At 47.3% G+C, this 10,239-nt stretch overlaps 1 protein-coding gene across 1 annotated transcript; it reads left to right on the forward strand.

Annotated features, from left to right (window-relative positions):
• Positions 1 to 6,642: 6,642 nt before the first annotated feature.
• Positions 6,643 to 8,850, forward strand: LOC115597809 (endonuclease/exonuclease/phosphatase family domain-containing protein 1-like). The gene is made up of 2 exons (XM_030444645.1): positions 6,643 to 7,858; positions 8,808 to 8,850. The coding sequence occupies exons 1-2, from the start codon at positions 7,005 to 7,007 to the stop codon at positions 8,848 to 8,850; spliced, it is 897 nt and encodes a 298-aa protein (XP_030300505.1). The 5' UTR covers positions 6,643 to 7,004.
• Positions 8,851 to 10,239: the final 1,389 nt, after the last annotated feature.

The following is a 10,239-nucleotide window of genomic DNA, read 5'->3' on the forward strand; positions in this document are numbered from 1 at the left end:
ATAATTTCAGGTTCTGAAGTTGTTCTTCAGATCCTTCATGTAAGTGAGAAGTAGAGTCTCCTTCACTGGAGACATTCAAAACCCGCCTGGACACGTCCCTATGCGAAGTGCTCTAGGTGGCCCTGCTCTGGAAGGGGGGTTGGACTAGATGATCTTTCGAGGTCCCTTCCAACCCCAAGGATTCTATGATTCTATGATTCTAGAGACTGAACTCTGAAATTTTTATACATAAATTTTTTTCATAGGTGAAATTTTTTCACCTAAAAAAAAATCCAATAAGTAAAACCCCCAAAGAGCAGAAGTTGTGAGTAATATTTAAGTCTGGACAGAATTGCACTGGCTACAGCAGCTGCAGAACCACCTTGAGTTAAACAGCTGTCTGTATGAGTTACTGCACTACTTAATGTTCATGAAACTCCGTTAAAATATAAACAGTAAATATTAAATGGATTTTTAAACATTTATTTAAAATTTGTTGACATGAAAATCAATTATGTTTAAGTCTTCATGTATTAGAAGGTAACCTAGTAACTACAACTAAGGTATAAGTGACATATAATACATACTAATAGTTTATTCAGTGAAACAACAGAATGATGAGCAGATAGGGTTCAACATGTGTCATTATTTCTGGCACTAAACATTAACAAGTTATACTGCTTTTGAAATGCAAATGTTTTGGAAAGACTAATGAAACACACTGCCTGTGAAGTTCATGGCTTGTTATAAATTATCTAGCTGACTTGCTTGCATTTTAAATCCCTTCTGCCACCAAGAGGCATCTCATGAAGGCATTCCAAAGGTCTCATGGAGGGGCAATATTGATGTTGCTGTTGATAACCAAAGCACTGTGTGAAGTGCTGACTGGTTTACTGTACATCCCTTTCCAGCACTCTGCCTAACCTTCCCTCTCCTCTTCCATGGCTCTCAGGGTGCCTAGAATCTGACTGCCATTTCTTTTTCACAAAAATCCACTGGATGCTTGGTTCTGTGTAGAACCACAGAAAGCTTGCCTGGGGTGAGAGCTTAGGTACCTAGCTGGCAGTTCACAAATACTGATTTTTATCCCCTGCCAAAAATCACAAAGTTGTGATTTTTAAGCATTTTTACAAGAGTCTTGACAGACTGAGCCTCAAGTAAAACATCAGTTGTGACACAGCTCTGCTGTGTCCCCTGTCCCTCATCCAGGAAGTTCAGAAGATGCCAACATTGGAGGCCCAGAGCAGGAAAACTTCTGTAAGCATGGCCTTGGTGACTCTGCCTGAGGTGAAGGAAGGAATAGATTATTACTTCCTTTCTGGTCCTGTGACCCAAAGGATAACTGAGTAATTGACAGGGTCATCTCATATGTAAGGGATGGGAGTCGAATCCTCCTGTTGTCTAACAAAACTGGAAACCACAGTAAAGCTCTGCTGGAGAATTTCCTCTCTAAAATGGGTTCTTCTCATTTCCCTACCAGGTGAGCTGTACCACCACACATGGATGAGAGAATGGTGGGCACATGTTTGGGACCTCCTGTGGGAGGGAGAGGTCTGGGTTTCAGACACAACACCAACCAAAAAGAAGCCCTAATGAAGGTATAAGGATGAATCACTTCTGCTCACCCTTCTGACTGTATTTCTCTGTAGGATGTGACACTCGTAACTTGGCAACTCAGCACTGGTGACATCACAGTCTTTTTGCAACAAGTTTGGCAGCCATATAAAATGCCTTACAGGAAAAAGAGCTCACACTATAGACATTGAATTCCTAAGGAAAAAGTCATGTGATTGTATTCTTTGCTGTTCTGCTCATCATCCCCTTTCCAGGGATTTTACTAGCCTGCAGGCTAATTTCAGAGGTTAAATTTCCTAAAAAAACAAAACAAAACAAAAAAACTTTCTACGAGCATCACAAAAATTGATGGCTACATAGATCAGAGACATCCAGATTACTGACCCCACTGAAAAATGGATACTCAGCATTATTTTTATTATTATACATTGGAAAATCAGCAGAGGAAAAAGCCATCAGAAATCAAACTTCCTAAGTCCCAGTGCTCATGAAATTGCTAACTCCTACTTGTTATGACTTGTCTTCATAAAAACACTGTCTGTCTTCTGCCTCAGGCATCTGTTACAAGTATTACTGAAGACGTCCTCTCAGAAGGAAAACAATTATTTTTAATAGCTCCTTGAAATAAAAATACAGGCACTGCAGTTAATCAGCTGCCTTTTCAAGTCCTGGCTGGTTAAGAGTCCAGTGCAGCAGGGCTGAAAACAAAGTCCCTAAGAGGGTGACTTCTCCCCAGTATTAAACCCCCAGCTCCCAAAGGCTCTGTAAGAGGGAGCTGGAAAAGGCATTGCTGTCATATGGTGGGCTAGTAGGAACTGCAATTGCCAAGGCAAACTGAAGGCAAACTCTGTGGTATTCTATTGAGCAACATCTCCTGGCTCCTTCTAACCCTTGTAATGAAATACAGTTTATTTGTTTAGAGCCTCTGCAATGTAGATGATGCATTTTGGGAAATGTGAAAACAGACTGAGATTTTTTTCAAGGTCATCTGAAAATGCTGAGAAGTTAAACCTTTAAAATGTAGTGCCCTCTAGGCTGATTCTTTGACTTAAGTCAAAGAACATTGCTCAGCAGTATCTGCATCTACGCCATCATTATGGCAACTCCATGTTCTCCTTAAATATTGCATTTAAAGGCTTTAGGTGTTGGAGAACCTCCTTCCTATAGTAAAAGTTTAATTTTCTTCTTTTCACTTTGAAAAGTTCCTGAAGGGAAAAGGACTCTGAGACCTCCAGAATTGGCAGGCAGATGACACTACCCTACCCCTGGATTTCCCAAGTGGCCAGTTACTTGTCCCAGTGACACTGGCTGCCCAGCAACTTGTTTGCCTAGCAGCTCATAGGGTGTGAAAGGGTCATTCTACGAGGGCTCAAGACAGTGGCAAATCAAGAAGAGATCAACAAATGGCTGCTGGGCAGTGATAAAACTGCTGCTCCCTGTCTGCCCTCTTTGCAACACTGTATGGTGATAGAATCATAGAATGGTTTTGGTTGGAATGGAACTTAAAACATCACCTAGTTCCAACTACCCTGCCATGGGCAGGGTCACCTCCCAGTAGACCAGGTTGCTCAAAGACCCATCCTACTTGGCCTTAAAGACTTCCAGGGAAGGGGCATCCACAGCTTCCCTGAGCAACCTCTTTCAGTAAATACAGAAAACATTTTCAGTGATGGGATATAGCTGCTCCAGAGGGCCTTTTCTTCCCCTGCCTCTTTTCAATGCTAAAGCCTGCCTGGGCTTGTGAGGTCCATCCCAGATTCGCACTCCCCCAGAGCAGCAAAACCCAATTTTGCCTGTACTGAGAGGTTTTAGTCAGCTCTGGCAGGCAGCCAGCCACTTGGTAGGCAATGAGCTGAGGATCCTGAGGAGTAAGCCACCCATGGTGCCTCAGAGCCCTCCAACCCGCTGGAGGTGATGGAGATCCAGGAATCCCAAATTTGCAGCCACTGGCCATGTTAGGTGTTCAGCAGCCCAGGCAGGCTACCTGCCAGCCAGTGCCTACCAGCAGACCATGATCAATTGCTTCCTGAATACATTTAAAACACTGAGCTTGGGATTGGATTGAAGATAAAAATCTAGTATCTACCTAGGTTTCACAGGATTTATTTTCTGTTGCTTACACTGGCTGTCAATAATTCTGCCATTGTTTTTTTCAATAATCTACTGACTACCCTCTATTTTTAGCTTTCTCATGTTAATGGATTGTCTTGCACTGATGTCAAGCCAGTCAACTCTTTTTTTTTTTTTTTTTTTTTAACCTTTAAAAATATGAACCAAGCCTATACCTTTTCACATCTTTTAACACTTCCCATAAATACCAAGATGTGTCAAAAGTTGAGTCAGAGCTTGGTAAACTCCCTGTAACTGGCATTTTCAAAGTGTCAAAAGAAAAAAAAAAAAGTGGTAAGGGACTAATCAAGTAGTGACCCTTGTTCTCTCCCCTGTAACTCCCCATTAGCATGGATTAGGTGATGGTACACCCATTGCATCCCTCTGAATTCTGCCCCTTCAGCTGCATCCAGCCTTGCAAGTTATCTTGGTGCTGCAGATTCAATAAGATCGAGTAGCTGCTGACAACAGAAAGTGCTGGACTGGAGGGACATCTGTTATTTTCTTTCTGGATATGCTCCTGACTTCTCTCTGAAACATGGAAAACGTAGTGCTGCCTGCAACATAGATGATGCCTCAGATGGATTTTGGTGCTTTTCAGCTTCAAAACTTATTTAATGAGCCTGGATCAATTTGAAACAACCTGCTGTACAAAACAGAAGAGTCTGCTCTCCATTGAGATAACAGCTTGTAGAGCTATTACCATAATAACACTGCCTTGAAAAGAATACTCATTTCAATGGTTAATTGTTTCCAGCTCTGCGCTGGTATCATCCCAGCAGGATTAGGCCCTGCATGACTTCTGCTGCATTGGCTGCTGTTATCTCAGTGCACAGAGCACTTTCCAGCAGAAGCAGCAGCATTTAATCACCTAAGCGAGCACTTTCTGCACTCCAACAGTCAGCAGAGAGCCAATACCCTAATGCAGCCAGGACCCATTCCCGTAATGATAATGAGGCAGCTCTGTTGCTCGGGCGAACAGAAGAGAAATGTGTGATCCACAGCAGAATATCTGGTGCAAGTGTTAAAGCAGCAGTGCCCCAGTGCAATCCGAGAGCACGGCTGGGTGCACGTTGCATTCCCCTTCCCCAAAAAGCTGAGCAAATCCGACCTTTTATTTCAGGTGAACCCAAATGATTTCCATTAACTTGCTGTGAAAAGTGCATGTAGAAAGTGCTATTAGAAGCTGTTTAATCTTCCTTAGAGGGCCAGCCCAAGAGTCTTGTTGAAATACACGTGCACCATATTCTGTCCAGCTAGAAGAAATACCTAGGTATACTGTCAGCACCAGGGTATGTAGCTGGCATCTGCAAACACGTTGCTCTTTCTTTCAGTTTTCCTCCCCCTTTCCTTTCAATTACACCCACCGATTATATTTCGGATTCATTGACATTGCAGTCACTCCTGTGTGGGCACAGTCAAGCTAGTTTCAAATGAGCTAATTTGGCTACAGATAGCACTGCAGACAGCGCAGCACGGGGCTCAATGCAGTAGGAGCTGAGTAAATACTTCAGTGATGTTACCAACGTGGGCTGGGGTGGGCTGCTGCAGCTCTCAGGGCAAAAGCTACGTGAAAGGCAGCTCAGGCACACCAGTAATACAGGACTACGATTTCAGTGCAGGATGGTGGTACCCTGTCTCAGGAAAAGGTTGGGCATGCAGTAGACAAATGGGCAGAGACAAACCTTGTATGCAGATACAACACACGCAAAAGCATAACTCTATGAGAAGTTGCAGTTTGCGGAGCACTCTGAGGATTGCTTGAGATGCGGGCGAAACCAAAACAAAACAATCTAACAGGCTTTACCCAGATGTATGAAAACACAGTGCCCGCCAGAGAAAGAAAAAAAAAAAAACCAGAAAGTGAGAGAAAGCGAGAAAGAAAGAGAGGGAAATTGAGAAAGAAAGAGAGAGAGAGAGAGAGAGAGAAAGAAAGAGAGAAAGAGAGAAAGAGAGAAAGAGAGAAAGAGAGAGAGAAAGAGAGAAAGAGAGAAAGAGAGAAAGAGAGAGAGAAAGAGAGAAAGAGAGAAAGAGAGAAAGAGAGAAAGAGAGAAAGAGAGAAAGAAAGAGAGAAAGAGAGAAAGAGAGAAAGAGAGAGAGAAAGAGAGAAAGAGAGAAAGAGAGAAAGAAAGAGAGAAAGAAAGAGAGAAAGAAAGAGAGAAAGAGAGAAAGAGAGAAAGAGAGAAAGAGAGAAAGAGAGAAAGAGAGAAAGAAAGAGAGAAAGAAAGAGAGAAAGAAAGAGAGAAAGAAAGAAAGAAAGAAAGAAAGAAAGAAAGAAAGAAAGAAAGAAAGAAAGAAAGAAAGAAAGAAAGAAAGAAAGAAAGAAAGAAAGAAAGAAAGAAAGAAAGAAAGAAAGAAAGAAAGAAAGAAAGAAAGAAAGAAAGAAAGAAAGAAAGAAAGAAAGAAAGAAAGAAAAGGAAAAGTCAGTGGAGATGCCTGACGAGGCTTTCATGAGGTTAGAAAGCAGTTATGCCCCACCAGCTGCGGAGAGGCGAGCTCCAGGAACTTCAGGGATGGGCACGCTGCAGAGAGCATCTGAGCACCTGAGAGCCGGCGTCCCATTCACCTGGAGGAAGAGCAAAGCCTGCCCTCAAGGGCAAGGTGACAGCAGCAGGGCCATTTTGGGCCCCCTGGGGCCTTGCGAGCTCGACCCCACGTCCGGGGGATGACTGCCCATGCGGGGAAGAAGGCGATCACCCCCCCGTAGTCCTCCCCTGCTCCATGCGGGTGTTTGTGGAGTGGACCGAGCCACGGGCATTATCTCCCGGCAGTCCCACCGTCACCAACCCTCCCGCAACCCGGGCCCGTCCCAGCCACCGCCGGTCGGGGGCGGGCACGGCGCGGGTAACGCCCCGGGAGGCGGTGGCGATGGCGGCTCCCGGCTCCGCCTCGCCCGGCCGAGGGGCGGGAGCTCCCGCCGAGCTACTACTACCGCCGGCGGGGAGCGGGGCAGAGGCAGTAGCCGCCGGGAGCGCTTGGGGCTGGAGCGGAGCAGCGCGGCGGGCCGGTGCCGGGCGGGCAGCGGCTGAGGCGGCGCCAAGGGAGCGGCGGTGACCCTCGGAGGAGGAGGGCGGGGAGGAGGAGGAGGCAGGGGTCCTGGGTCCGCCTGATCGAGCGTGTCGTGTGGGGTCTGTCCGCAGGGTGTCCTGCAGCCGCGCTCCGTCATCCCCTGGCAAGGAGTCTCGGGCGTCGCCGTCCCCCCCCTGACATCCCCCTCAGCTCCCCCATCTGCCGCTCCCCCCTCCCGCGGGGGTCCATGAGTCGCGGGCGCGCAGCCCCGGCAGCGCCCCTCGCCCGCTCCCCCGGCTCCGGCAGCGGTCCGGCGAGGCGGCGGAGGTGAGATGGGGGGCAGCCTGGGCTGCCACCGCTCCATCCCCCGCGACCCGGCTGACCTGTGCCACAGTCGCAAGTTCAGCGCGGCGTGCAACTTCAGCAACATTCTGGTCAACCAGGAGAGGCTCAACATCAACACGGCCACGGAGGAGGAGCTGATGACCCTCCCCGGGGTCACACGGGTGGTAGCCCAGAACATCGTGGAGTACCGGGAGTACATCGGTGGCTTCAAGAAAGTGGAGGACCTGGCGCTGGTGAGCGGGGTCGGGGCGGCCAAGCTGGAGCAGGTTAAGTTCGAGATCTGCGTGAGCAGCAAGGGCAGCTCGGCACAGCACTCGCCCAGCTCCCTGCGCAAGGATCCGGTCTCCGAGCATCATCTCTCCACCACCAAGATCAACATTAACACTGCCACCCCAGCCCAGCTCATGAGCATCCGTGGCATCACCGAGAAGATCGCCAACAGCATTGTGGACTACCGTAAAGAACACGGGCCCTTCAAGAGTATCGAGGACCTGGTAAGGATGGACTGCATCAACTCCTCCTTTTTGGACAAAATCAGGCATCAGATTTTTGCAGAGCGGTCCCGGCCTCCTTCGACGAACACCAGTGGTGGCCTCAACTTCACAGCTAAGCCTCACCCCAGCCCCACTTCTCTGAGCCTCCAGAGTGAGGACCTGGACTTTCCTCCTGGGGGTCCCACCCAGATCATATCCACTCGCCCCTCTGTGGAGATGTTTGGGGGAGTGAGAGATGGCAGACCTGTCCTGAGGGTGGCTACCTGGAACCTGCAAAGCTGCTCCATCGAGAAGGCCAACAACCCAGGTGTGCGGGAAGTTGTGTGCATGACCCTGCTGGAGAATAGGTAAGAGGCAGCACCTGACCTGTAGGCCCAGCTCCATGCAGAATTGTAGGTTAGTGCCTCTGGGGTTTGGGCACTTGAGAGTCCCGTTATAATCCTAGTGGGACTTGCTTCTTCATAGAATTAGTAAATGTTTCCTTCTTCTTGCATGGAGCACTGGTTGGGTCTTAATGCCAGCATTGTAGTGGCTGTCCGTTGATAAAGTTGTTCTAGTCCTTGAAAAGTGGTGGGCCTCCTGGGGAGGTATGTGTGTACACCAGTCTGTGAAGGGAACCTGTAATAGTTGGTCACATTGGGCCTATTAATGGTTGGTCAAGGATTGTTTCTTCATTAAGAGCCTTTTGAACAAGTCACAGAGGGCTGTCTTCCCTGCCAGAACTCCCTTCCCTTCTCCTGGGAGGAGAGACAGGGGGGTGGTAATAGCCGGTGAAGGATGCTTTTTTGGTGTTTCCCAGAGTGTCTTGCCTCCCCTTTGGGAGGGAGGATGCAGCACTACATCCACCTGTCTGGGAGCTGCCAAGCTGAGACCTGCTTGTGCTTTTTCTCCACAAAGTCTTGTTTGGCTCTTGACTCCGTTACTTTCAGCAATAGGGCTGTAGTCTGCTCTCCCTCAGGTCTGCTCCTTGAATCATAAGGCTTGAGAGCACAGTTAGGATAGTTTGAGCTGTGTAACAAGCATGGAATGCCATGGCTCGTCACACAAGGGTGACACAGCTCGTTAAGGAGTGGTCATGGGGCATCTGCCAAGCTGGAAGGACTGCTCATGCTTGGGGGATGCAAGATGTGGGGCAGCTGCCTGAGGATGCTATACTCTCCCTGAGCCAGGCAGACCTCTGATTTCACTGACCTGGTGGGCTCAGAGGAAGGTCTGTTTGTTGTGTGGTCAAGTGGGATGGTGCTTCTGGTTTTAATGGCTGAGAAGCTGAGATGTTATTTTATAATTTTTTTTTAGACTAAAGCAAATCAACCAACAGCCTGGGGATGTCTCCTGCTAAACTTTCTGCTTGATACAGAAATGTGAGAATGCGATAAGGATTTTGAAGTAACTCTTGACTCTTTCCTCTCCACATGTGAAATCTGTCCCAGGTGGTCTGGCATTTAGTTTATGGTCTTGAGAAACTGACTTGTTTCTCTGGCTTGTATTTGAACTTCCAGCTGGAAATGAACAGGGGCAGGGTACTCTTAGACTTCTGTAAAAGGGATATTGTGGGGAGGGGAAGTGCTGATGAACCATTTATCTGTGGTAGTGTCGAGGGCTCTGTGTCCTTTTCCAGTAATGTGCTGAATAATGGCTCTTGTCGGTGTGGCTGCGGAGGTCAGGCACATGAGAGGGATGGTGACAGTGATGTGGTGTCCTGTGCTGCGGGACAGTTTTTGTGGCTGAGGATACCCCTGCTGTGCACTGCTTGGAATGCTGGTGGTCTCACATAAGAAACATCTGTCATCTTGCAGCAATCACTGTTTGATAGCCAAAACTGAAAGGATAGCCCAGGGGGGGTATTCAGATGTTATGCTCATGGCTTCAGCCTAACATCTTACAGTGTTCCTCGACTGCTCTGCTAGTTCAGGTCTCCTGTGCTTCCTCCTTTGCCACCACTCTTGTGCTTGCCTATGCAGTTGGTTGGCTGGAGTGGACCTTAGGATGTGGTCTGGTGGGGCTGGACATCAGGGCAGGGGGCAGAGTTGGACAGACCTACTGAGGAAAGAAACATGTCTGAGTATTGCTAGTCTCAGGATTATTCTAATAATCCAGTTTGGGAATAAAAGTGACTGGTGATTTATTTTTATATATGTACCTGTATGTTATGAGGGGGGGAATCTTCTTGGGTTTTGTTCTGTTTTGTTTTTTGTTTTTTTTTTTTAAGAATCTCATCTAGTAAAAAGTTAACTATCACTTCTGCATCTCCTGTTTTTGTTTCTTGGGGTGGAGGGAAGCCCCAAACAGTCCATCTCTTAAAAAAGCTAGGCAGAGAAAGCATCTTGTTAAATAATCCTGTGTTAGCCCAAGCTGGTCACTGGTTATACAGAGCATGACTCTCGCAGTTTGTTTTATTCTTGCTTTTAAACTGTGTCATACTTTGTTTCCACCCAGTTCAGCAAAGGGGTACTCAGCTGTACTGGGTGGTATGAAGGGTCTGCCTGATACTCTGAGGAGCCTGATGCAAGTACTTTTGTTCTGCTTTATTGCACGTATGTGTGCCATCAATCACACAGAGAGAGCACGATGCAATTGTTTTCTGTATTTGATCTTATTTGTGATAACATGAGAATCTGGAAAGAAATAAGAGTAATGTGAATCCACGGGCAAGCCTGCAAAACTTGCCTGGGAAAATAAAAGTGGGAACAGAAAAGAATGACGAGATGCAGGAGTGAAGTGTATGTTG

Source organism: Calypte anna, chromosome 2 (assembly GCF_003957555.1).
Source record: "Calypte anna isolate BGI_N300 chromosome 2, bCalAnn1_v1.p, whole genome shotgun sequence".
Taxonomy (NCBI): Eukaryota; Metazoa; Chordata; class Aves; order Apodiformes; family Trochilidae; genus Calypte; species Calypte anna.

Coding starts and splice junctions, on each gene's coding strand:
- LOC115597809 (XM_030444645.1), top strand. CDS start 7,005: ATGGGGGGCAGCCTGGGCTGCCACCGCTCCATCCCCCGCGACCCGGCT. Junction 7,859..8,807: donor ATGACCCTGCTGGAGAATAG/GTAAGAGGCAGC, acceptor ATTTTTTTTTAG/ACTAAAGCAAATCAACCAAC.